Source organism: Dasypus novemcinctus, chromosome X (assembly GCF_030445035.2).
Source record: "Dasypus novemcinctus isolate mDasNov1 chromosome X, mDasNov1.1.hap2, whole genome shotgun sequence".
NCBI lineage: Eukaryota > Metazoa > Chordata > Mammalia > Cingulata > Dasypodidae > Dasypus > Dasypus novemcinctus.
The window spans coordinates 189274747-189302071 of record NC_080704.1 but is presented as its reverse complement, the minus strand read 5'-3'; the positions used below and the strand labels follow the sequence as shown (position 1 = coordinate 189302071).

Here is a 27325-nt window from a genome sequence, read left to right as displayed (position 1 = left end):
TCTATCTTAACTGGTCAGTTTCCTTTATAACCATTCTATTTAATATTTCATAACAGATAAACAGACTAAAAGATATATTCTGACAATGAACACTAGAAAGAGCTATTTTATTAAGTCTAAGAGGACATTTTCTGCTAAGAAGTTGCCATGATTAACATCATCATAGCCCAAAGGCATTTGCTGAGTGGATTTTTTGCATTGGTATTCTGTCAACTGTTCTAGACATAGTCCCTGATCTCTGGAACTGTTAACTGTAACCAGCTACTACAGGCTTGACCCAAAGAATTAGGCTATGAGTGGGTGTTTAAGTTCCCTTATGTTTAGTAAACAATGACTTTGTATTATGGTGACAGTTCTTAAGAGTCCATTAGGTATTTAAAACTCCCTTCCATTATAAAACTGGCCCTGGAGTCTAGGTTGCTGCTGGGTTGGGGGGAATGAGAGCAGATTCTTGAGTGGTGAGAAGGAGACACCAAAAGGGCCTAAACTGGTCCAGGAAATAATCAGCCTCCAGAGGGAGGGTAAAGGGTAAAAGTGCTCATGTCAATTAATGGTGAAAGAAGGAAAAGTAATATAACCTGTGGATGAATTAAAAATTATCTAATTCTGTGTCCAAGTGTGCCTAGTTTCTAGAAAACCAATTAAGTAATATAGGCCCTATAGGCTTTAAATATTCAGAAAGGATGTAGACTGAATGTGTATTCAAAGTTACATCCAGACAGAATGTGGGTGATATGTTAATTCAAGCTTACCTGGAATGTGGGCAATATGCTAATTCAAGCTTAGCTGGTATTCAAACAAATGGCTAAACCTCTCCTGGCCCCTACCACATATGTCTCTTATATAAAAATAACCTTAAGTCCACACTCGGGGCTTGGCTTTTTGGACAGGAGTCCACCAGGCCTGGCTGCTTGAAATAAATCTTCCTTCTCAGAATATTCCTAAGTCCTGGCCTTCAATACATGATCACTGAATCCTCTCTGCTTCCACAACAAAAGGAGATCAGGCACAAAAGATGAAATAGGCACAGTGGGCACTTAGGTTCATAATAGAAGAGAAACTATAAGGTTCAATGATGAGGTGATTGTGATGAGAGAGAGCAGTTGCTGGTAATCATTTCAAAAAGAAACAGGAAAGCCAGGAATTCAGTTGCATACATTCATCTTATCCAGGTGACAAGGCCCTTCAATGAGAGAGAAGGAGTAACTAATGGGTATGAATGCAGGAATATCTGTAGACATTGTGGTGCTAAGTTTAGGTGATTTTTAAAAATTACATCATTAACCTGGTTATTACAATGTTAATCTCATCTAGTAAAAGTAATGTGAAATGTGGGAATATGTGGTATTCAAACCATAGGACTTGAAGTGATTATGGAAGATGGAAGAACGACTCAATTATCAAGGTACAGTCTTTTTCCCAAATGTATTTGAAAGCATTAGGAGTTGTGATTCTGTATTTAGTCATAAAACAAGAGCTTAATTATGTGCTGTGTGACATGCAGTAATAAACATGACACAAAATTAGAGTCACCTAGTGGGCAGATGTGGAAAATATAAGATATCTATTGACATATAGGGTAAATACAGTGACAGCAGAAATGTTCTGGGAACAACATTTACCAAAAGGGGGAAAAGATAAAGACAAATGAGTTTTTATGGCCAAGAGACTTCAAAGTGAGTCGGGATGTCATTCCAGGGGTTATGATTATGCACATCTCAATGACTTCCAAAGGGATACTATCCCAAATAGGGCTCCTGAGATCTCTGGAGACTTCCAGATACTATAGACAGGTCAGATAGCTCAGGAGTTTCGTGCCTTGCCAGTGTGCTCTACTTTGGAATTTATGCTCCCCAGGATGATAGAGTTGGACAAAGTTGTGGTTTCCCTACACATGGCTCTTCCATCCTTTTTTTGAACCTAGAATTAGTATTAGAGTTAGTAGGCGTAGAGTTAGTAGTTTAAGGTGACATAATTCTTTGGTCTGTGCGTGTGAAGCTTGGCTCTGAATCTCAGTGGAATGACAACACTTAACTCCAGTTCATTGGCCACACCCAGGACAACTAACAAGGAGGTGACAATGGACAATTTCCATACCAAGGAATTGAGAAAGTCTACAACTGCAAGCAAAAGTGTTCCATCCATCAGCCCTAGTGGATCAGCCCCCTCTTGATTAGAAGTGGAGCAGACATCACCATCCCAGAATCCTCAGGATGGGGGAATGAACCATGGATTAAAGTAGACTTAACTGGTATTCTACTATAGACTTATTGTGATTCTAGCAATGGAAGAAATGTCGTCATTGCTGTGGAGGCAATGGCCACTGGAGGTTCTGAGGGATGGGAGAGGGAAAGGTGGGTATTTTTAGGACATTGGAATTGTCCTGAATGACACCGCAATGACAAATACAGGCCATTATATATCTTGCCATAATGTACAGAATTGTGTGGGACAGAGTGTAAATAAACAACAATGTATACTTTAATCCAGACTTATCGGCAGTGCTCCAAAATATGTTCATCAATTGCAACAAATGTGCCACACTAATGAAGGATGTTGTTAATGTGGGAAAATGTGGGAGCTGTTGGGAGTGGGGCATATGGGAATCTCCTACATATTTATGTAACATTTATATAATCTGAGTTTCAAAATTAAAAAATAAAAAAAAATGTTCTCATGAAACATATGCTGAAATATGTATGCTTGCTTGAATATATAATACATCTGGCAGTAAATATTTATCTGAGGTGGAAGGTAATGTTTGGGAAATAGGTTTGAAGCAGGCTTCTTAGGAAATCAATAGACAGATCTGGAACCTGGTTGAAAAACCACCACCATTAAACATGTCGGCATTGGTACCGGGCTGTTGGAAAAACCTGCAAGAATCCCATTCAGAATGAGATTTCCTCTGGAAGCCAGGAGAAGCCCTGGATCTTCTTCAGGGGCCTTATCATTGATCCTTCCTGGGGGATGAGTGGGTGGGGTAATCAAAACAGCAAACTGCTGGTTCTCCTCTTCTGTCCTTAGCAAAGGGGTGTAATAATTAATGGTTCAAAATGCAAGTGCAAAGGCCAGACTGGCCCTCTCTTGCCTTTTGACCCCTGTTCTTGCCTTCTGCCCTCTGTTCTGGCCTTCTTCACCCCTCACCTAGATTATATACAAGTAAACCTGGGGATTTCTAATCTATAATGGGAATTGTAGTCTGTCAACCCCCTTTATCACTCTTCAGCCCTTTCCTCTTTACTTGGGCCCCATGATCTGTTATTATCCCCCATTTCTTTTCTCACCATTCTGTAATAAGTTACTGGCCTAACCCAGCTTGCTCTTGAAATTCATTTCTTGTAGCTTAGAAAAGAACATAGAGAAAATCTGGCAGCAAGTTCAATGCAAAGGTTTCTTGAACAGGTTTGCTGTTCATGGTTGTAAGTGCAGCACACTATATAAAGAGGAAGTTTTGACAATAGGGCGAGGATATGAATACTGAAATGAGAGGGGGCATTCCATGTAACACTTAGGTGTGGTATGTAATCCTTAAGATATTTTAAATTGGGATATAGGGAGAAAAAATTCAAACTCTAGCTGTGTCTTTCAGTGGCCATATAAATTTGCCATTTTACTTCAGCTCTCTGAACCTCAATTTAGGACATTTGTTAACTGAGTAAATTAACCTTTATCAGTTGGGTAACTGAGAAGATTAAATTTTTAAAAATATGTAATTCTCCAAACATGTTGAATACAATCATTTTCTTCCCAGACTGAGGTACAAATTGCTTTGTTAATCTTAGGTCTGATCCACCTCATAATAACATACATCCTTTTTTTCTTTTTTCTTTTATTTTAATAATGTATATTCTTAAGGTTCTTAGTTAATTCCAAATATATTTGGGTGGAATGTAAAACTCAGTGTGGAGTAGGTCGCATTATACATATGGAAGAATAAAGATGTTTTAGGGCAAATGGATCCAGAATGTCAGATTCATGGTAGAGCAGGAAGGGAGTGAGAATCCAGAAATCAGAAATGCATGTGAGAGAATGAATGCTATTGCAAAAACTAGTAGTAATTGTAACTGAGATATTCTAGTCTGCTTCCTTTTGTAGTGAGGACCCAATTCTAGATGTGATTTTGGTCAGGGACTCCTATGTTTTGGAATCAGCAATGAATTACAAGTCTCTGAACATCATGGGCTAATTAATAAATACAATTCATGGATTTTCATGTTCTTATCTGTTATATGAAGATAATCATATCTCTATTAGCCAGAGGAGAAAAGACCCCCAGCATCTTGACCCTGGGAGAGGAGAGTCCTCTCTTATTTCTCTTGAGCATACCTCATGTTCCTTTTGTTGTTTGAGCATGGAATACTCCTAGGTGAAAAGTTTGGCATTCATGGCAGGGGGACCTGAAAATTGTAGTCAAGACTTGAATCTTAAGACTTCTTTCTCCATTCTTAGCTTTGCTCTCCTTCTGCTTGTCTGGTTGTGAGTGAAAATCTCGAAGAAGATAGATGCCGGCTAAGGTATTGACAATGCAATCACATGTGAGTATGTAATTCTTCTTCAACTGAAATTGCATCTCTGTTGCCAGCAGATGGGAAGGTTTCTCCTTTTGGTGTGAATATTTCAAGTGTACTCAGGAGTTATTCAAGGATCTTAGCTTAGGTTTATATAGGACTCTTTAATAATTATTGTAAGTTAGGTCCTGATCAATGAGTAATCTTCCAAGGTAATTGCAAGAGTTGGCTAAAGCTGCCATAAAGGCTGTGTATTCTCTGAAGAGATGGCAGAAATTTTCTTTTTCTCACCCATCCCATGAGCTCATTGGGTAAGTAACAAATTCATGGATCATGTTAGTGCCTGAGATTGGCCTGGGCATATGATGAATAGTGGTGACAGATGAGTAAGAAGAGATGTTTTCAGTCAGAAGGGAGGCTGAATCTTCAGCTGTGCATTCAGTCAATCCAACATTACAGGTACTTGAGTATAGGGAGTAGGTATATTTGTCAGAAGCACATGAGAAGTTTTGTAAATTAAAGGAAATGAGGAATAATATATTTACCCCAATTTTAATTTCCTTCAAGTTTTGGTGGAGTATATTTGTACATTTTGAAATACTTTTTAAAAAGATTTTAGAAGTATTTATTAACTCTCCTTCACTGTTTGCACTCATTTGTGCTCATCTTCTATTTAAGAGGAACCAGGGAACTGAACCTAGGACCTCCTGTGTAGGAGGGAGGCACCCAATGGCTTGAGCCACCTCTTCTCCTGCTTGTTGTCTCACATTATGTTTCCTCATCGTGTCTCTTCACTGCATCAGCTTGCTATGCCAGGCCATTGCATCATTTTCTCTTCATTGCATCATCTTGTTGTATCAGCTTGCTATGCCAGCCCATCATTACAGCTTGCTGTCTTGCTCATCTTCTTTAGGGGGGCACCTGGAACCAAATCCAGGGTCTTCCTTGTTGTAGGCAGGAACTCAGCTGCTTGAGTCATACACACTTCCCTTGAAATAATTTTTTAAAAACTTCAGTTCCCCTATCTTGTTCAGATTTCCCAAGTTCAGTCTTCTAAATCAAATTTATTCAAATTTTATAAATGGACGTCATGTATAGGAATTATTTTTTCCTTCATTGTGACTGCACAAGCTGTATAATAGTTGGAATAAAATTTATGTCTCTGTGAAAATTTTTGAAGATTTTTAGAGGCCAGAAGCACTGAACAGGATTCTTTTAATCTTTCACAGACAGATGAAATGAAGGTAAAAGTGAGACAATGAAAACTGGTCTTTGTAAACCCCAGAAAAAGTTGAGGTTGGGAGTTCTCCTACCACAGGAATGGTCAGTCTAAGGCCAGGTATCAGTACAACTGTCTCAAGAGACCCTGGCTTGTGACGTGGAACCATCTGGGTTTATACATTACAATCAACACCTGAATTTTGTAGCACTGAGGAAAGCAGGACTTACTGATTTGAAAACTAGTCAGTTTTGCAGAATTCTGGATATTTCTTCAAGATTCCCTGCCATTTTAATGAATAATAGACATTTAAATTACGTTCAGATAGAAAGCAATTCACATCTTAACTGGCATTTGTCAAAATGCATTAAATATTTTTACATGATTTTATTTTATTTTTAAACTTTTTTATTGTCTTTTTTAAAGATACGTAGATCACACAAATTGTTACATTAAAAAAATACAAGAGGTTCCCATATACCCCACTCCTCACACCATCTACTCCTCCAAAACTGACAACTTCTTTCATTACCTTGGTACATTCATTGCATTTGATGTGTACATTTGGGACCATTGCTACACAGCATGGATCATAGTTTATGTTGTAGTTACACTCCCTCCCAGTCCACTCAGGGGGCTATGGCAGGATATATCATGTCCTGCATCTGTCCCTGCAATATGATTGAAGACAACCCCAAGTCCCAAAAATGCCCCTATACTACACCTCTTTTTCTCTCTCCCTGCCTTTAGCAAATCCTGTGGCTAATGTCCCCACATCAATGATATAATTTCTTCCATTGCTAGAGTCACAATAATTCTATAGTAGAATTACCAGTAAGCCCACTCTAATCCATATTTTATTCCTCCATCCTGAGGACCTGGAATAGTGATGTCCACTCCATCTCTAAATCAAGAGGGGCCTTAGATCCCCTGTGGTTGATCGATGGAGTTCTCTTGCTTGCAGCTGTAGACTCTCTCGGGTCCCTGCTGTGGTAGTTCACCGTCGTCATCTCCCTGTTAGCCCACCTGGGTAAGTCCAATGAACCAGAAAGCATGTATTGCAACACTGCTGAGGCTCAGGGCCCAGCTGGCACATGGACAGTCCAGACATTCAAGTCTCCTGAGCATACACCAACCCCAGGGTGAAGCACAGGTTCAGTGAAAGTGACAGAAGAGGCATGTGTAGAGAGGTCACATCTGAGTCCAACTCCATCACACTCAGGAGCACAAATTCCAAAGTAGGGCCCCCTGGAAAGGCACTGAACTCCAGAGCCATCTCTCATGACCATAGGACATGGGTGTCTCTGTAGCCCTCAGGAGAACCGTTACCTGAGGTTATATTTACTTTGACTGTCTCTGAGATCCTGCTGCGATGTTCATAAGCAGGACCCCTCTGATGACTTCCTGGCTCATTTTGAAGTCTCTTAGCCATACATACTCATTTGTCTTTACCATTTCCCCCTTTTATTCAAGGTATTTTTCTAGTTGCATTATCAGCTGATGCTTGGTAGTAATCCCTGAGTGCCAGAGAGGCTCATCCCCAGGTATCATGTCCCATGCTGAGGGAAGGTAATGTATTTACATGCTGAGTTTGGTTTAGAGAGTGGCCACATTTGATCAACACGGAGGCTTTTAGGAGGTAACCCTAAGGCACCATGCAACTGTAGACCTAGTTGAAATTTCAATCATACAGGCTGATAGGCATAGTCATTTGTCTCAAGGGCACATCATTGGACCATCCTTCTTCACTGGTCTTTGCCCTTGTACTTGGAGGATTGTTGGTGGTCCATTGGGGAATGTGACAGCGTTTCCCAGAATGGGAACTCAGCACTCCCTCAGTTGTCATGAAACTCTTCCCCCTATGTCAATACCCAAAAAACATACATATATGTCTATATACCCTCTATGCATGCCCTGAAGAATTCCCTCCCACCCTTGTATCCCACATCATTGATACCCACATCAGTGCTCCTCCCCTGCCATAGTTGAACCCCTCTGTGACCCAAAACTTCTTCAAAAATGAAGTCGAATATATTGCAAAATAAATTAATAGGAAAGTGAAATAGTAATGAAAGGTTTAAAGATTAGAAATAGAGTACATAATAATTTTGAAACACTAAAATAAAGTAAAAAATTAAATTGGGGTATTAAAAAATAAAAAATATCCTATTGACCCTTCTTTGGAGCTGGTGTTTCTGTGTGATGGAGCTGGACTCAGATGGGATCTCTTTTCACAAGACTTTCATGCTACTTTACTGGAATTGTAGTTGGTGCTGGGGCTTAAGATATATCTAGGGGATTTGAATCTCTGGACTGACAATATGATAGCCAGGCCCTGACCTCAACAGACTTCAGCTCCTACACTCTGATTTATTGGACTTACTCCACTCAGCTAACATGGAGTTGAAGAATGTTAACCACCACACCATGGAGCCTAGAGTGCCTACAACTGAAAGCAGGAGGATTGCATCCTATATCCATGTGGAATCTAAACCCCCTCTTGACATAGATGTGGAATGGATACAACCAAGCCAAGGTCCACAGGAAGGAGGAATACAGTAAGGATCAGAGTGGACTTAATGATATTCTATTCATGAACTATTGTGGTTAATAATCGAGAAAATGTGGCATTGATGTGGAAAAAGTGGTCATGGTGGCTGCTGGGTGCGGGGAATGGGAGGAAGAGAAGAGATGTGGAGGCATTCTTGGGACTTGGAGTTGTCCTGGGTGGTGCCCCAGGGACAATTCCCGGATGTTGTATGTCCTCCCATGGCCCACTGGATGGAACGAGGGAAAGTGTGGGCTATGGTGTGGAACACGGGACATGGGGTGCAGCGATGCCCTGAGATGTACTCACCAGATACAGTGGATGCGACATGATGATGGGGGAGAGTGTTATTGGGGGTGGAGTGGTGGGGTGGGGCCAAATGGGGACCTCATATTTTTTTAATGTAATATCTTTTTTAAAAATGAATAAATTGAGTAGAATTTGAAAAAAAAAAACCCTAAATCTCTTATACTAGAAATGGTTTATAAATTTGAATAAAAGCAAAAATAGTGAAAAAAAAAATAATGACAACAACAAAAATCTTTGTCAGTGTTTGGTGAAAATGATTGTTATAATTACCTTTTCTTAGATTACTGGTGACTGGTGAAGATGAAAATGTTTTCACACATATATATGTATTTGTGACTTGCTTTTAGTGTGCGGCCTTTGGTAACCAAAGGCATGGCTTCAGATTCTGGATCCTTTACTTACTTAACTGCTTGAAGATCAGTTTCCTAATCAGTAAAATAAAAATATGCTACTTGTTTAATAAAAAAAAAAAATCCTAAAAATTTTTTTTTTATGTTTTGCCTTTCATTGCTGTAATAGGTGTTGCCCTGTATCTACAATGGCAAGGTAATCTCTTCCATTTCTTCCTCAGTGTCTACATTCTTTTTTTAAATATGTCTTCAAAAATGTTTTAGGTCACAGTAAAGTCACATATAGAATATAGGGAACACCCATATACCCAACATGAAACCCTTCTTCTCCTTCCCAATGACGATCTTTTTACATGTGGATGTTTCATTTCCTGCAACTGATGTATAGATATTGAAACATAGCTACTAACCATAGTTCCATTATGGTTTACATTTTAGGCTATACACTTTTATAAATTTTTGATTACAGTATGGTTTACATTATGGTTTTCATTTTAGACTATACATCTTTATAAATTTTTGGTGATATTTTAACTTGTCCTGTATCCATCATTGCAGGATAATGCCCAACACTTCCATTGCCCCCCAGGTACTCCCTCTTCCAAGTATTCCATTCCTCTCTCTCCTCCTCTTGGGGCCCACAATGACAACCAAGCTTCACTGCTTGAAGGACAAGTTTCATAGATACTTGCAACAATGCTGAGGGCTTGACACACTAGTCTGTCCTGCCCCATTGGGAGCCACCCATGCTCTTGAGAGACACCCTCCACTCTGAGAACATTAGACCTCCCCATGATGGGGCTATAACACCTTCCCACTCATTGTATGGGTCTCCTCCTGCTTATATAACACTGACATGATGAGTACTTACACCCTCCCTAAAAGCCTGCCCCAGGTGCACCCTGTGCCAGATGCCCCCCATCAAACACCTTCAACCAGTAACCCTTCCTTATTATAGTTTCTAAAGAGTTTTCTCAACATTATAGTTGACCCAGAAGAAGGGTTTGGCTCAGTTGAGGAGTTTCAGCCTTGAATGTGCAAGGTCTCTGGTTCAGTTCCTGACTCTTCTTAGAGTAGTGACTCACTGGGATATTAAACATCTGGCAGATACTTTGAGACGGAGAAAACATAGACATTATCCTTGTATTAGCTTCCCTTCAGGCTCTTATTTTTCCTAAAAAAAAGATTTCTTTTGTTACAAAATTTGGCTTGGTTTACTCAGTAAAACCCAATTGAAGGTCTGCAGCAAGAAAGCTGCAGGGTGATTGGTGAACACCAGCCACCTGACAGGCTTCACAGGGTTGTGGGAGGGAAGTCTGATTTTTCCTAATGTTTGGTTGATGCCTTACTTGCAGGCTTGTCTGGGTTTTTTTTTTGTTTTTTTTTGTTGTTGTTGTGGTTTTCTTGTCTTTCCTTCCTCTTTATCCCCCCACACTTTTGTTTTTTTTCAATTAGGTGCTGCTGGCTTGTTTCTTGTTTGCTGTGCTTCTTCATCCTTGATTTCCTCTTTTCTGTATGTACTGATTTTGATTACCAGTGCTATCTCTTTTCCTTCCTACATCTTTGCATCTTCCACCTTCTGTTGTTGCTCTTACATTCCCCCTCTCTTTGTTTACACATCAATTTTTTCTGGCTTTTTATTTCTAATACTTCTCTGTTTTCTATCTTTTATTAACTCTTTCTGTTGTCCTTTCTTTTCTCTTTCCCTATCTCCTCATCATGCTGGTCTTTTCATTCATACTATATTCTGCTCAATATGCAGTCTCCCATTTCATTGTAGGTACTCCACTTTTTAAATTCCTATAACTCTACACTGCTAACGTGAGTTTAATATTAATTCTCCTAGGTCTTACATGATCCTTCTGCTGTTATTTACCATCAATACTATAGTGTTATACTTTTTCTTTTCTTACCTCTTTTGCTTTCCCTGGCCTTAATCATTTTCCTTCATGGGAACTTAAAGGACAACAAGGAAGTAGATTAAGAAGAACAAAGTGTCAAAGAGAAGACTTAACACATACACAGAAAAACAGCACCTAAATACACCCTAAGACTAGACAGAGAAGATAATCAACTGAACAAACCCATCAAGATAAAATGATGACCAGAAAGCAACAAAAAATTACAAACTCTATTAATAATCAGGAAGATGAGGCCCAATTAAATGAACAAACTAAAAACCAGGAAGAGGAGCAGAACATCAAACAACTAATCAAAGCTCTCCAAAAAATATCATGGACCAACTTAAGGAAGTGAAGGAAGTTATTAAGGATATTAATAAAACACTTGGAGAGCATACTGAAGAAATTGTAAATATACACAAAAAGATAATGGATATGATGGTGATGAATGGCACAATCCAAGAAATCAAAAATATACTCTCAGCAAATAACAGCAGATTTGAACAGGCAGACCAAAGAATTATTGTTGTAGAAGACAGTACATCTGAAATCAAACAGAGTAGAATTAAAAGGTAAAAAGGTAGAAAAAAATCCAGCAGGTCCTTAGGGATTTGAATGACAATGTAAAATGAACAAACATATGCATTATAGACATCCCAGTAGGAGAAGAAAAAGGAAATAGGGCAGAAGGCATGTTGGAGGAAATAATGGCTGAAAACTTCCCAAACCTATTGAGGGAGATGCATGTACATGTCCAGGAATCACAACGCATCCCAAACAGCATAAATCCCAACAGGCCTACCCCAAGACATATACGTGTCAAATTTTCCAGTGCACAAGACAAAGAGAAAATCGTAAAAGCAGCAGGAGAAAAGAGAACCATCACATACAAGGGAGGCTCAATAAGGTTAAGTGCTGATTTCTCATCTGAAACCATGGAGGCAAGAAGACAGTAGTATGACTTAGTAAAAGTACTAAAAGAAAAACTTTCCAGCCAAGAATACTCTTATCCAGCAAAGCTGGCATTTAAAAATGAGGGATAGTTCAAAATATTCACAGATAAACGGAAACTAAGAGAGTATTCCAATAAAAACCTGCCCTTCAAGAAGTACTAAAGGGAGTTCTGCAGGAGGAAAGGAAAAAACAGGAGAGACAGTGTTGGAGGAGAGTGTAATTACAACTAAAAAGATGAAAAGAGAAATAAAAATAATATATGACATACAGACATCCAGAGAAAATATGGCTACTGTAAGTAATTCCTTGAGAGTAATAATATTGAATTTCAATGGATATACACACCTGTCAAGACACACAGATTGACAGAATGGATAAGGAAATATAACCCATCTACATGCTGTCTATAAGGTTGAAAGTGAACAGCTGGAAAACAATCTGGGAAAATAGATGCCTCTACAGTTATAGTGGGGGACTTTAATAGACTACTATCACACTTGGACAACATCTCAACATAGAATCAATAAAGAAACAAAGACTTTGAACAGTATATTAGAGGGTCTGAACCTAATAGATATATATATAGAACAATAAACCCAAATACAGAAGAATATACATTCTTCTCAAGCACATAAGGATCATTCTCCAAGATGGACCAAATGCTATGCCTCAGAGAAAGTCTCATTGAATTCTGAAAGATTGAAATCATACAAAGTAATTTCTCTGAACACAGTGAAATGAAGCTGGAAATCTGCAAGGGCCAAATGATTTTATAAATAAGGAAAGTGAGCTCATCTAACTGTACTCATTTTTTAAAATGTACGTAATCTAACCATACTCATTTTTTAAAATGATATATATCATGGATATTGCTTGCCTTATAGTAAGTCTGTACATTTACTTAAAAATGTTGAGCAAGATTGATTTCGTTATGAATGCTCAAATGAAAGCTTTATAATCAGCAACAAGAAGGCATAATTACAAGTTTATTGGGATATTTCCAGGTGTATATCACACCTTATGCCATGTGGTTTTCTTTTACAATGAGTTCAGAGTGTGTATGTATCTAAGTGTATCAGGCAGATGGCAGTTCAGCATTGATAATGATGTTACTGTTACCACATACACGTTTTAAATTTTATATACACATTTTATACCTCTTTAGTGCTGTTCTTTTGTACATCCCACTGAAGACATTGGTAAGGATAACCCTGTGTGAACAGAAATTTGTGATGTTTTAGGAGTTAGTGACCTTCAAGGATGTGGTTGTAGACTTCACCCAGGAAGAGTGGGACCTGCTAGACACATCCCAGAGAAAGCTGTTCATAGAAGTGATGCTGGAGAATATCAATAACCTGGTCTCAGTAGGTGAGACTCTCAAAATTCATCTACGTCTATATCTATCTTTTATCTATCATCTATCTAATCTACCTATATATTTATCATAAATAATCTTCCATTTTTAAATTGAGATATCCAAATAAGTTTTTCCAAATTTTATCATCTCTCTTACATTATATTTTTATATATTATAATTTTAATTAATTTATATTGCACCAAAAAAATCCCCAAATGAATGTTTCCTCATTTTTTATTACATCTAGTTCACCCCAATAGAATTTAATCTTCATGACCACAATTTAATGTGTTTCTTGATCTCAATTTCCAGCACTCAGGGCTGTGTAGAAATAAGTATTCTCCTCCAAGGGCTGTGCTGAGGCTTCAGAACACAGTAGTGAAAACATTGCATGTATCCTTTTCCATATAAAATTTAGATCATTCTGTTGGAATTTATGTTAATTGGATTATTTTTTAACATAATATTCAGTCACTTTGGAAACATGTTTCTCTCCACTTAGAATATAGGACAATTATGCAGTCTCACTTTTTACAGTGCATGAGTAACAACAGCCAGTGGTCCTCATTGAAATGGGCAAAAGGTCAAGAGTGTGACAGTTTCTGTTGAAATATTGTCAATGATCTAATTTTAAGTTATTATTGCATTGCTGACCTTCAGTGCTTATCTTATTTTTTGATAACTCGTGATGTACATCATGGTCATGCCCTGTTACTGTCATAACTCAAAACCCAGGTAACTTTTTTTTATACAAACAGGATATCAAGTCTACAAAAGAGATGTGCTTCCCCAGTTTGAACAGGAAGATGTGTGGAGAGAAGGAATAGGTTTTCCTCTATACCAGCATCCAGGTGAGCTCTAAAGACCTGTGCATTAGAAGAGGGGTCTCATGATATAGTAAGTGCTTGAATATTTTAACTTCAGGATTCCTTAAGTGAGTAATGATTTCTTCAGTGTTCCTAATATGAGTTATGATTTCTAAAATGTACCTGAGGATATTGGGGAAATTTTAGTCACATATATTTGTTCCATACACTTCTCAAACTTTATTGAGTGTCATTGGCATTAGGAAAGGGATAGTCGTTTGTTATTGCAGCTGAACCTTCACATAATAATCCTTATTCTGGTGCTATTCTTGGAGGATTTTTCCCTCTTTTTTTACCCTCCAGACATCCCAACTTTTTTCTCATATTCCATGCCTCAAAATCTTTCCTAACTGTAATATTCTACAATTATCTTACTTATGAGTACTTAGCCCTAAGGTATTCATTACTTTGATATTCTGTCCCAGGTCATCGTGAATGTGGGAAACATACTAAAAGGGATACTTGGAACTTTCTAAACTTTTCTTCCCCTAATACTATTCTAAGAATTTATTCTGTTTTTTTTTCCCCCATTACTACAGGGAGGAAATGTGCCTTTAAAACATGGGAAATGATAGAAACGATATTCAATCAACCTACCTGTAGGAAAGACACTTCTAAAATCATGTCATTGGTAAGTTCAATTTTGTGAAACCCAGTATTCCAAATAGATACCTAGCTCCAGAATAAATTAGGAATTCAGTAAAATCATGAATTTGTAATTAATGTTTGGATTAAGTGCTAATCCAGCAAAAATCTGTGATAGTTTGAATTTTAGGTAAAAATTAACTTAAACACAAACTCTAACTTGAGGTCACATAAAAAACAAATTGTACAAAACAGATTTCATGAATGTAATCTTTGAAACATCATGAAGCTCAAAAGTGCTCAGGTACCTCTACAATTTGATTATTATAATAGAGAAAATCTGTGCATATGGAGAATAATTTTTATATGAAACCAACATGGCAAATATTTTAATTGGAGACTACCACTAGTGGATTAGTCTAAGTTCCATATGTAGGGAAATGAAGGAATTCATGTAAATGGATAAAAGTTTTACAGTCTCTCATCTAATTCCCCACAGCACAGATCTCACACCCAAAAGAATTCCTTTAAGTGTAATTCTTTGCAAGAAGATTCCTGTCACACATCCACAGTGAGCCAATATGCCTTGATTGACATAACAAAGAAATCCTATTCCAGGAAACCACCTCCAACAGTCCTTAGTGACTATTCATATTTTAAAGAACATAAGCATCTTCACTGTACAAGTAAATTATATGAATGCTACCAAAGTGCTAAAAATTGTATCCAACACTCTGACCTCAGACAAGACCAGGTAACTTCCATTGGAGAGAAAACTCATGAGTGCCATCTATGCAGGAAAGCCTTCACTACATCCTCATCCCTTAAACAACATGAGACATGTCACACTGGAGAAAAACTGCAAGAATGTCATTTTTGTGGGAAGGCCTTTCAGTCATCTTCCCTAAAACAACATGAAAGTACTCACACTGGAGAGAAACCCCATGAATGCCGTCTCTGTGGAAAAAACTTCACTACATTCCTTTCCCTTAAACGACATGAGAGGCGTCACACTGGAGAGAAACCCCATCAATGTCATCTCTGTGGGAAAGCCTTCACTACATCTTATTACCTTAAACAACATGAGAGATGTCACACTGGAGAAAATCCTCATGAATGTCATCTCTGTGGGAAAGCCTTCATAACATTCCCTTCCCTTAAACGACATGAGAGGTGTCACACTGGAGAGAAACCCATCAGTGTCATCTCTGTGGGAAAGCCTTCACTACATTCTCTTCCCTTAAACGACATGAGAGGTGTCACACTGGAGAAAAACCACATGTATGTCATCTCTGTGGGAAAGCCTTCACCACATTCTCTTACCTTAAGCAACATGTGAGAGCTCATACTGGAGAGAAACCATATGAATGTTGTCTGTGTGGGAAAATGTTCACTTTTAGTTCTTCCCTCAGCCATCATGGTAGAATTCATGCTGGACAGAAACTATAATATATGTATGGGAGAACATTTATTTTTCTAGGCTTAGACAATAGGAGATTCATCAAACTGGAGTGAATCCCTATGAAAGCCAAAAATTAGAGAAATCCATGAGTCAGTATTCTTGCTTTAAATGTAAAAATTAACAGTATAATAGATTTGGATATGAAAGAGACTTCAGCCATAGATTTAACTTTTAAATATGGCAGATAACTCACACAGTGAATAAACACTGTTTTTAATCTGTTTATTAGTTCCTGTAGTCATCCATCCTACTTCAGATAATCTAATAACTTTTCCTACTGGTGAGAATCCATATACATGTCATCAAAATAGCAAAGCCCTCAGTAGATAGATGATATACTATGTGAGAAAATATATAATATAATTACAGTGGAATTGGAGAGGCCTTTTCTACCACTCTGATAAATTAACTAGAGAAATCACATATGAGGAATTCTACACCTGTACTCAATGTGGGATTACCTTAATTCCTAATTTATCCTCTAAATTAATTGAGTGAACTCCACAATAGTGAAACAATAGATCTGTAATCACTGTGCACTGTCATTCAGTCAAAGCTATGTCTTAGTGTGCTAAAGGAAACTCAGTTTAAGAAGAACCACAAAACATTAAATAAGAGTGAAAAGTCTCTATTAGGAGGATGAAATCTCTTGAGGGATTTCCAGAAAGTTCATGGTGGCAAATGCAGTCAATGAAAAATCATGGGAAATCATTTATTCAGAGATTGGGGAGGATGTGTGCATCAGTAATTGTGTTACTCTGAGGGATATTGTTTGAGGGGCATAGGCAAATGATTGGGTATCTGATGGCGGATTTTATGAATATCAACTGTGGAAAATGGTGTAGGTTTGGGGATAGAAGAATGTGTGAAACCTGTGATTTTCCTACATAAATGAATATATTTCTCTAGTTGCCTTTTCTGGGTCAGTGATTAAATATCTGAAGGAGAGGAACACAATTTGTCTCTTTGTTCCTAATCTTAGAGGAAACAATTCTTCAGCTCAGTGACGAGAGTCTATGAGTGGGCATGAGACTCATGCATACAGTTACTCTCTGTAACAGGCCGAGCTCCAGATCATTCCTATTGCCCATTGCTAATTTCCCTAGAGGAAGTATCCAGGCAAAATGTACTGTAATAATCATCTTGTTAAAATATCTAGCAGAAAAAAAACCTTCAATGGCCATAGGCAATGCATTTATGATGGTCAATATTTGGAAATCCTGTCCTTGACATTATTAAAACATTAAGAGCCAGAGAATGCATATATGGAAATCTTACAGTTAAGTTTGTTAGAACAAATCAATTTTATTGATATGTATTGTTGTAGAATTTGAGAGAAGTTCAATTATTTGAGTATAGAGAGGCCAGGACTCAGGAATGATTTTGAGAAGGAAAAATGGTTTATTGACGGACGGCCGGACTCGGGAGCTTTCTTTTTTTTTTTTAAAAAAAATTATTTATTTATTTTTTAATTTACATTAAAAAAAATATGAGGTCCCATTCAACCCCACCGCCCCCGCCCCCCACTCCCCCCACAGCAACACTCTCTCCCATCATCATGACACATCCATTGCACCTGGTAAAGTTCATCTCTGAGCATCACTGCACCCCATAGTCAATGGTCCACATCATTCTGTTTGAATCCCGAACCCTGAACAAGATTTTCAAACGTCTTTTATACAGAGAGGAAAGGCCAAATGGTCCCTTTGTTTCAGTTCTCAATAGGCTTCAATTAGCATATGTATCTTCCACATCTTAGGTAAGCTTTTAGCATGGACTCCAGATATTCTAGATAAGCTTTTAGCATATTTGGTTTTTGCATTTCCCCTAAATACTTAAAAGTTTATAGCCCTTGCATTGTTAAACTGTTTCCTGGGACTGGAGCCTGTTGCCATAGTCCCTAAGGGCAGGACTGCAGCCTCTTACCATTCCACACCCACAAGTCAAACAGCTTAAGTTATCTCTGAAGAGACAAAGAGCCTTCCACCCATAGCCCACATCAGTATTAGTGAAGCATACAATCCTTCCAAAGTGTACAGTCAGTGATATTTGGCATAATCACATAATTGTGTATTCATCACTTCAATCATTATTAGAGCATTTTCATTATTTCAATAATAATAAAAAAGACAAAAAATAGAAATTTATCACCTCTCAATCTCTCTATGCTTCCCCTGCTGTATATAGCTGCTTTTTCTGCATATTCTTGCATATTTATTTTAAAGCAGTTTTATTGAGATATATTTACATACCATACAATCTACCCTAAGTATGTAATCAATGGGTTTTAATATAATCAGAATGTTGTGCCTTCATCAAAAAAGTTTTAGAACAATTTCATTACTCAAAAAAGAAAAATTCCACACCCCTTTGTAGTCACCTCACAATCCCTCTATCCTTCCACAGCCCTACATAATTACTAATTTAACTTCATCTTTACAAATTGATTTATATTTACATATTAAATAAATGGAATCATACAACTTTGAGTTTATTTTTATGTATGGTGTGAAATAAAGGTCTATCTATTTTTTACTCGTGGTGGTCCAGTTTTCATAGCACCATTTGTTGAAGAGGGAATTCTTTCCAGATTAAGAGGTCTTTCCACCTTGCCAGTAATTGGTTGGCCAGAAATGTGAGGGTTGAATTCTGAGATCTCAATTCTATGTCATTGTTCTATATGTCTGTCATTGTGACATTACCATGGTCTTTTGATTACCAAGCCTTTGTTATAACTTTTTTTTGTTGTTGTTGCAACTTTTAAGGTTGGGAAATGTGAGTCCTCCAACTTTTAGCCTTCTCTTTCAAGATAGCTTTAGCTACTCAGGGCCAATTATCCATCTTTATAAATTTTATGATTTTCTTTTCTATTTCTGAAATGAAACTTGTTTGTATTTTAATTGGGAATGCTTTGAATCTACAAATTGCCTTGGGTAGTATTGACATCAGGTTGATACCCAATCCATGAATATGGAATAGCCTTCCATTTATTTAGATCTTTTAAAATTTCCTTGAGCAGTGTTTTATTGTATTCTGTTCAGAAGTCCTTTATATACTTGGTTTTATATGTTCTTTTATATTTGACTCTTTAATCTGTTACTTTGAGTGGATTTTTTCTTCTTCCAATTGTTCATTGTATATAGAAGCACTACTCACTTTTGGCTATTGATCTACCCTGACATGCTGCTGAATTCATTTGTTCTAGGAATTTTGTTGTAGATTTTTCTGGATTATCTGGATATAAGATGATATCAAGTGCAAATAGGGAATGATTTACTTTTTTCTTTTCAATTTGGATGTCTTTATTTCTTTTTCTTGCCTAATTGCTCTGGAAAAATTTAGTGCAATGTTGGACAATAGTGTATAAATTGCTCATCCTTGTTTTGTTCCTGATCTTAGATGGAGGGCATTCAGTTTTTCACCATTAAATAGGATGCTAGCTGTGGGTTTTTCATATATGCCCTTTTCATGTGGAGGAAGTTTTGTTCTATTCCTAGTGTTCTAAGTGTTTTCATATACAGAGGGTGCTGTATTTTTTCAAATGCTTTTTCTGCTTTGATTGAAATGATCATGTGGGTATTTTTTTTTCATTCTGTTAGTGTTGTGGATAATGTTAATTGTCTCATGTTGAACCAAATTTGCATATCAGGGATGATTATCACGTCATCCATCCTGTATAGATTTTTAAAATATGCTACTGGATTCAGTTTGGTGGTATTTTGTTGGGAATTTTTACTTCTAAGTTAATGAGATTTTTTCTGTGGTTTTTCTTTCTTGTGCTATCTTTATCTGGATTAACTATGAAGGTAATGCTGGCCTCATAGAATGAGTTATGTAGTTTTCCTTCCTCTTCAGTTTTTTGGAAGAGTTTGAGCAGAATTAAAGTTGTCTTCTTGAAATGTTTGTCAAAATTTTCCTGTGAACCCATGTGGTCCTGAACTATTCTTTGTTGGGGGCATTTTGATTATGAATACAATCTCTTTATCATTGATTTGTTAGATCTTCTATTCCTTCTTCAGACAATGTAGGTAGTTTATGTTTCTAAGAATTTGTCTTTTTAATCTACGTTATATATTTTATTGTCTTATATCTTGTGACAGTTTGAAGTTCCTTTATGCACCCCAAAAAGTAAAAGAGTAAGTTTGTGAACTATTTCCTTCCTGTGAGTGTCAAGCCCTTTTGGTTGGAGTACATCAGTGAAATGTGACACAGTTTGGAATTCTGCCCTCAGGCTGGGCCTTACATAAATGAGACAGAGAAAAGGGAAGCTGTCATTTTCATTCCTGCCATGTGAGAGATGGCTTGAGGATCACTAGCATTCAAAATTTCATTACAACGCTCCCAAAAGGATGGGCCCACAGAACAGTTCATGGCTGAAGTGAGGAGACATATGCATTTTAGCCCATAGATGAACTTTGGAAGAAGGCAAAGCAGCCAAGACTGTAGAGGAGGACCTGAAAGAGAGAATCCCTGTGACTGCTTGTCCACAGGTGATCTTCAGGTGGTTAGGTTCTGTAAGTGAATGCTGGGAACTGGACAGAGAATAGTGACCATTTTGCTTTGCTATACGGGAAAACCCAATGTCACTGGTAGCTAACACTGGTGAAAAATGCATCTCTGTGGATAACTTGATTTGGACATTTCATAGCCTCAGGACTGTAAATTTTTACCTGAAATAAAATTCTCATTATAAAACCCAACCATTTGTAATATTTTGCATCAGCAGCCTGTGGCAAACTAAGGCACATCTGTCCATAGAAGCCATTTATGGCCCTTTTATGTTTTACTAAGGATGGTAGTACTGTCTCCCTTTCCATTTCTGATTTTCTTTATTTGTATCCTCTCTCTTCTTTGTCAATCTACCTAAAAGTTTGTTTATTTTATTGATCTTTACAAAGAATGAACTTACAGTTCTTTACTACTCTATTTTCTCATTTTCTATTTCAGTTGTCTCTGTCCTTGTCTTTGTTATTTCCCTCCTTCTGCTTGCTATTGGTTTAGTCTGCTCTTCTTTGCAACCTTCCCGTTTTGTGGTTACATGTTTGATTTGAAGTCTTTCTTCAGTTTTAATGTAAGCATCTTGAGCTATAAATTCCCCTCTCAGCACTGACTTTGCTGCATCCCAAAAGTTTTGGTATATAGTATTTTCATTTTCATTCACCTTAAGATATTTCCTAATAATGCCGCTGATTTCCTCTTTATCTCATTGGTTGTTTTCGATTATATTGTTTAATTTCTGCATATTTGTGGATTTCCCCTTTCTCTTTTATTTATTTCTAGCTTCATTCTGTTGTGATCAGAGAACATGCATTGTATGATTTCAAGATTTTTTATTTGTTGAGACTTGCTCTGTGCCCCAATATATATTCTATCCTGGAAAAGGATCCATGTGCACTTGAGAAGAATATGTACTTTGTTGTAGTCAGGTGCAGAGTTCTACATATGTCTGTTAGGTCCAGTTGGTTTCATGTATGTTATCATTCAAGTCCTGTAATTCCTTATTATTCTTATTAGATGGTTTTTTTCCTTTATTGAGAGTGGTATGTCAAATTCTCCTACTATTAATGTGGAACTTGAAATTTTTTCCCTTCAAATCTGTCAGTACTTGCTTCATATATTTTTGGTCTCTGCTGTTAGGTGTATATATATCCATAATTGTTACACCTTTCTGTTGAATTGTTCCCTTTATCAGTATGAAATGACCATCTTTGACCCTCATATATGTTTCTGATTTAAAGACTATTTTGTCCTATATGATTATAGCCACCTCAGTTCTCTTTTGGGTACAACTTCCATGGTATTTTTTTCAATCTTTTCACCCTCAACATATTTGTACTTTGAATGTAACATGAGTGTCTTGCAGACAGCATATAGTTGGTTCATACTTTTTAATGCATTTTAGGAATCTCTTCCATTTGAGAGGAGAGTTTATTTCATTTACATTTAAGGGAACTATTGGTAATATAGAAATTTCTTCTGCCATTTTTCTATTTTACCTTTGTAAGTCATATACTGTTTTTTGTCTCTCACTGTAGCATATATGGGTTTGAATTTTTCCCACAACCCTTTCAGTTCTTTCCCCTTCTAGTCACAGAAACATTTCATTTCATAATAGTTACACAGCAGTCCTTGAGAAATAACTGTGAGCTCCTGACCGATAAATAAAATGTGTGCTTAGACTTCTCTCCCAGAAACTCTTAAGAATAATCTTATCTGTGAACTGCTGGACCACCTTTGTATCAATGGACTCCTTAGTAATTATTATAAAGTTGTAACTTCAGCCCTACTGACCAACACTGTAAATGCTTATTTTACATAGTTCCTGTGAAAGTGTAACTTCTGCCCTGCTGGAAAATACTGTGAATGTCTGGACATTGATTATCTTTCTTGAGCACTGCACTTTTAATCATGCTCCCTCCTCACATGCCCTCTCCATCTGCACATAGACATGTGGTATCAGAGATTCCCCTTGCTTTGTGGCAAATGTGGCTCAAGCTTCAGAAATGTCATGCTCTCTCTGCCCACCACAGATCAGGATTTATGCCATGACCATTTTCAGATTCTGTCAGAGAGAGGATCTCCCCTCTGGACCACCAAGTTAGCCCCCACATAAGCCCCCTATAAAATGCTCTTTGCCCACTAAGCTTGACTTGTCTGAGCCTTTCTTTGGTCTGATGTATCCCTTTCAGTTTGGTGGGAAGCTGCCATTTTACATGGTGCCCTGCTTGGAACACTCAGTTCTATTTCATAATAACTTGCTTTCTTGTGTTGTACCATATTGAGTGCCTCCCCAATTCCATATGGATATGTTTTTTATTTGTTTTTAACCCATGAGTTTAAAGTTTAACACCCTAAATATGTAGCAGTTATCTTCAGTTTGATAATTACTTAACTTCAATAGCTTGCATGTATATTAATAACCCTCTGAACCCCCACAATTTTTTACTTGTTACCACTTATATGTTTATGCATTGTAGTACAAAAGTCTTTATTACTACCTTTATTTACTTTCATATGTAGGCACTTGTAGGAAACAAGATGTAGAGTTACATACCAAACAATACAATACAATAATGCCGGCATTTACAATTACCCAAATGGTTACCTGTACTACAGATCATTGTTTCTTTAGGCTGTTTTAAGTACTTTCGAGTGTACTTTCATTTCAGTCTAAAACACACTCCCATTAGCTTTGCTTGTGATACAGGTCTAGTGATGATGAATTCCCTCAGCTTTTGTTTAACAGAGAATGTCTTAATTTCTCCCTCATTTTTCCTCTCCGCCACCTGCTCTTTCTGCTGTGTCCATTCACCGTGTGATTTTCCATGTCTATTTCTCTCCTTTTTTTTATCTTCTCTTGTTTTCTCCTCTAGGACTCACTGGGATTCAATCCTGGGGACCTCCAACATGGTAACAGGTTCCCTGTCACTCGTGCCACCTCAGTTCCTGGTTTCTGTTGTGTCTTACCTTGACTCTCCCCTCTGTCTCTCTTTTTTTGTTGTGTCATCTTGCTGTCTGGCTCACCATGTGGGCACTGGATCACTGCACAGGCACTGGCTCACTGTGAGAGTCACCATAAAGTCACTGGCTCACCATGCATGCATCAGCTTGCCACATAGGTCACCATGCAGGCACTGGCTTACTGCATGGACACTGGCTCACCACACGGGTTGCCATGTGGGCACTGGCTCCCTGCATGGGTACTGGCTCACTGGGCAGGCCTTGCTCATTGCCTTGGCCTGGCTCACTATGCAGGCATTCCTTTATCAGGAGACCCTGGGGATTGAAACTGGGTTCTCCCATTTAGTAGATGGAAGCCCAATCACTTGAGCCACATCTCCTTCCCTCTCCCTCACTTTTGAAAGAGCAGCTCACTGTATATAAATTTTTGACTGGCAGTTGTTTTCCTTCAGCACTTTAAGTATTTCAGCCCTCTACCCTCTTGCCTCCATTGAGTTCTGATGAGAAATCAATCACCGCTCAATCTAATTGGGACTTCCTTGTATGTAAAATGTTGCTTTTCTCTTGTAGCTTTCAGAACTCACTCGTCCTTTGAATTAGGTAGTGTAATAAATAGTGGGGAATATTTTTATATGGTCATTCCATTTGGTGATCACTGCGCTTCTTGGATTTGCATATTCACACCTTCTTAAAAGTTTGTGAATTTCTCTGCTATTTTTTGAATATCCCCCTGGCCCTTTTTAGCTTTCTCCATCTGGCAGACCCATACATATTGGTATGCAATAGATGTTTTAGGCTGTTTTCAATTTTAATATTTTTTTCTCTTTGTCCTCTTCAGCCTGACTCATTTCAAATGTCTTTTATTCATGATCACTGTCAGTTCCAATCCACACTTGAAACCCTCCTGACAATTTTTCATACCAGTTATTGTGGTCTTCAACTCCAGGACTATTGTTTTGTTACTTTTACATTTTTCTCTTAAACTTTTATAGTGTTCATTTATTGTTTTTCTGATATAGTTTATTTCTTTATCTGGGCTTTAATTCACGCTCCTTAGAATTTTTAAGACCTCTTTTGAAAATACTTTGTTCATTATGTCCACATTCTCATCTTCATTGGAGTTTTCTGTATTTTTATCTGCTTACTTTGGAAGGATCTTCATTTCCTATTTCTCTGTTTGTATTTTGTTTTTTCCTTGCGCAATCTATGTGTTAATATCTAAAATGTTAATGTTTGAATTTATTCCTGGAATGTATTTTTTTTTTCATTTTGTAAACAGCTGAGAAGACAAACATCTTGTGGGCTTCAGCCCTCCTATCAGGAAGGTTTGTCAAGACAAATGGAGTGCACAGGGTTTTCCTTATCTTTCTGGGCCTCTGCTTTGTCCTGTGACTTTGTTTGTTGTTTTGCATTTTCACTGTTTACAGGAGATTGGTTTTCTGCTCTTTTCCTAGTATATAGACTACCCTCTCCTGAGTATTTGAAGCTGCAGGCTTTTGCTCACACAGTCCACTTCTGTAGTTTTTTACACTCCATTCATTGTCTCATGCTGCTTTTGTGTAGAGTGCAAATTCTGGTAGGAAGGTCACCCCAGGGATGAATTTCCCAAGTTGTTGTTTCCCAGCCATAACAGAGCCAGAGACTAATGAAGGGTTGCAGACTTACTTCAATGTGTCCTATGGAGAAGGACAGTAAGGACAACAAAATCTTTTTGAATGGCTTCTTAAGGCTGGCAAGCAAATCCGCTTACTCTCCCCCATAGCGGGGAACTACTGCTTCCTTAAATCACCACTGCCTCTGCATATGTCCAGGAAAGATTGAAGTATTGGCTCCAACCTCCTTTGTGCAGAGGAGGTTGAAACAATAACTTCCCTCAGAGCCATTACGCAGTAATCTGAACTCAGTAATCAAAAGCTGTGATCAGTGATCAGCTGTGTCACCCTTGTTCTTGGGGAATAAGATTTTTTATTTTTTTTATTTTTCATTTTTAAAGATTTATTTTTTTTATTTCTCTCCCCTTCTGCCTCCTGCCCCTCACCCGGGTATCTGCTCTCTTGTGTCCATTCGCAGTGTGTTCTTCTGTGTCCACTTGCATTCTTGGCAGCCCTGGGAATCTGTGTCTCTTTTCGTGGCATCATCTTGTTGTGTCAGCTCTCCGTGTGTGCGGCGCCACTCCTGGGTGGGATGCACTTCTTTCACACAGAGTGGCTCTCCTTGCAGGGTGCTCTTCTTGCGTGTGGGGCTCCCCTATGTGGGGGAAACCCCTGCGTGGCATGGCACTCCTTGCACATGGCAGCACTACATGTGGGCCAGCTCACCACATGGGCCAGGAGGCCCTGGGTTTGAACCCTGGACCTCCTATATGATAGGCAGACACTCTTATCAGTTGAACTACATCCGCTTCCCAAAGGAATAGGATTTTTAAATACCTTTCTGCCAGCAGCTAGCCAGGGACTGTACTCCATGGGGGTAGCCTGTTGTGAGATTGTATGATAGACACCAGTAGCTGCCACTCAGAGACAGTAATTAGAGTTTTTTTACTATAGTTTATTGGCCTCTTCCTCCTGCACTTCCATGGATGTTGTACAGTGTTCTCCTGTACTGTGGACATTTGAAATAGGTGGTTTAGATATTCCCTGCCTGTTTTATAATTGTTGTGGTAGATGGATTGAGTACTGGTACTCCCTACTCTAGTCATCTTCCTAATTTCTCATAATTTTGATTTCACCTCTACATCACCATCTTTAGTTCTCATAATCTCCTGAACAATCACTGGCCTCACATTCACCACAATATTATTCTTGCAGGCATGAATGTAATCCTGGTTCTAGAATGAAAAGAGATATAAGAACCCATGTGCCAGGCACTGGTGCCCCAACCTCATTGATCTCAGGATTAAACTAGCTAGACAACTCTCTGGTATTCATGGGGGATTCTTAAAAGCCATTTATTGGTATCCTTCCTCAAGAGGATATAGACATCATGCCATAGGTACCCCAACTGTGGGACTTTACCCAGGATTGTAGACAAGTTGGAAATTGGCTGTAACCATATATGTGCAGCCCAGGTTGCAACAGTAACTTCCCCCAGAGCCATTTCCCAGTGATCTGAATTCAGTAATCAAAAGTTGTGATCATTGATCAGCTATAGACAGTTTACTCCACAAATATACGATTCCTGTTTTGCTCAAGACACCACCAAACAGAAGGTGTGAAAGGAAGATGAAAATAGTTGCCAAAATTCATCCAATTCCATTCCATAATTTACTGGGTACTCTGCTTGCAGCCCCCAGAATCAGTGGAACAAGTTGCTCTTTAGTGTATCTTGGGAACACAGGTTCAGACACAAAAAACCTTCTAGTAAATGAATGGTTTATTAGCACAAATGACTGAAAGAGGAAGGGAGAAGATTCAGTCATGGCCAGTCTCCCAGTCTGCCAACTACCCAGGCCAGAGTTGGTAGATGGCTGCTCTTTATGCTCCACTAGGAGAGGAGTGACTCTGTATTGTTTCAGTGTTGAGTATACACTCAGAGGGAAGAGGACAATATATCTTGACACGTTTGATCTTACTCATTTCACAATTTGGAATGTTTTGTACTTACATGTACTGAAAATCTGGCATTATGGTAAATCACTGTCACCTTGATGGTGATTTATTACCAGCAAGCCTAATTAAGTGCCAGAAAAGACAGCCATTGTTCCATGCAAGGGTTGAAGAATTAAAGAGAATTATTGTCTATAGACTGATTAATAGCAATGCTTCAATATTGGCTCATCAATTTTAACAAATGGACCACACTA

At 38.0% G+C, this 27325-nt stretch overlaps 1 protein-coding gene across 6 annotated transcripts in view; it reads left to right on the top strand.

Annotated features, from left to right (window-relative positions):
• The window catches only part of LOC101420875 (zinc finger protein 705D-like), a 152672-nt gene that overhangs the window by 21882 nt on the left and 103465 nt on the right, over positions 1-27325 (top strand). For 2 of the 6 annotated variants that reach the window (XM_058292014.2, XM_071213094.1), the window contains exons 3-6: positions 4453-4538; positions 13034-13160; positions 13908-14000; positions 14555-14646. In XM_058292014.2, the coding sequence (XP_058147997.1) occupies positions 4506-4538; positions 13034-13160; positions 13908-14000; positions 14555-14646 (345 nt within the window). In that variant the 5' untranslated portion in view covers positions 4453-4505. Of the gene's footprint in view, positions 1-4452; positions 4539-9106; positions 9134-13033; positions 13161-13907; positions 14001-14554; positions 14647-15099; positions 18421-27325 lie in introns of those variants that run through there. The other 4 variants (XM_058292012.2, XM_071213093.1, XM_071213092.1 and 1 more) reach the window with 4 other exon arrangements.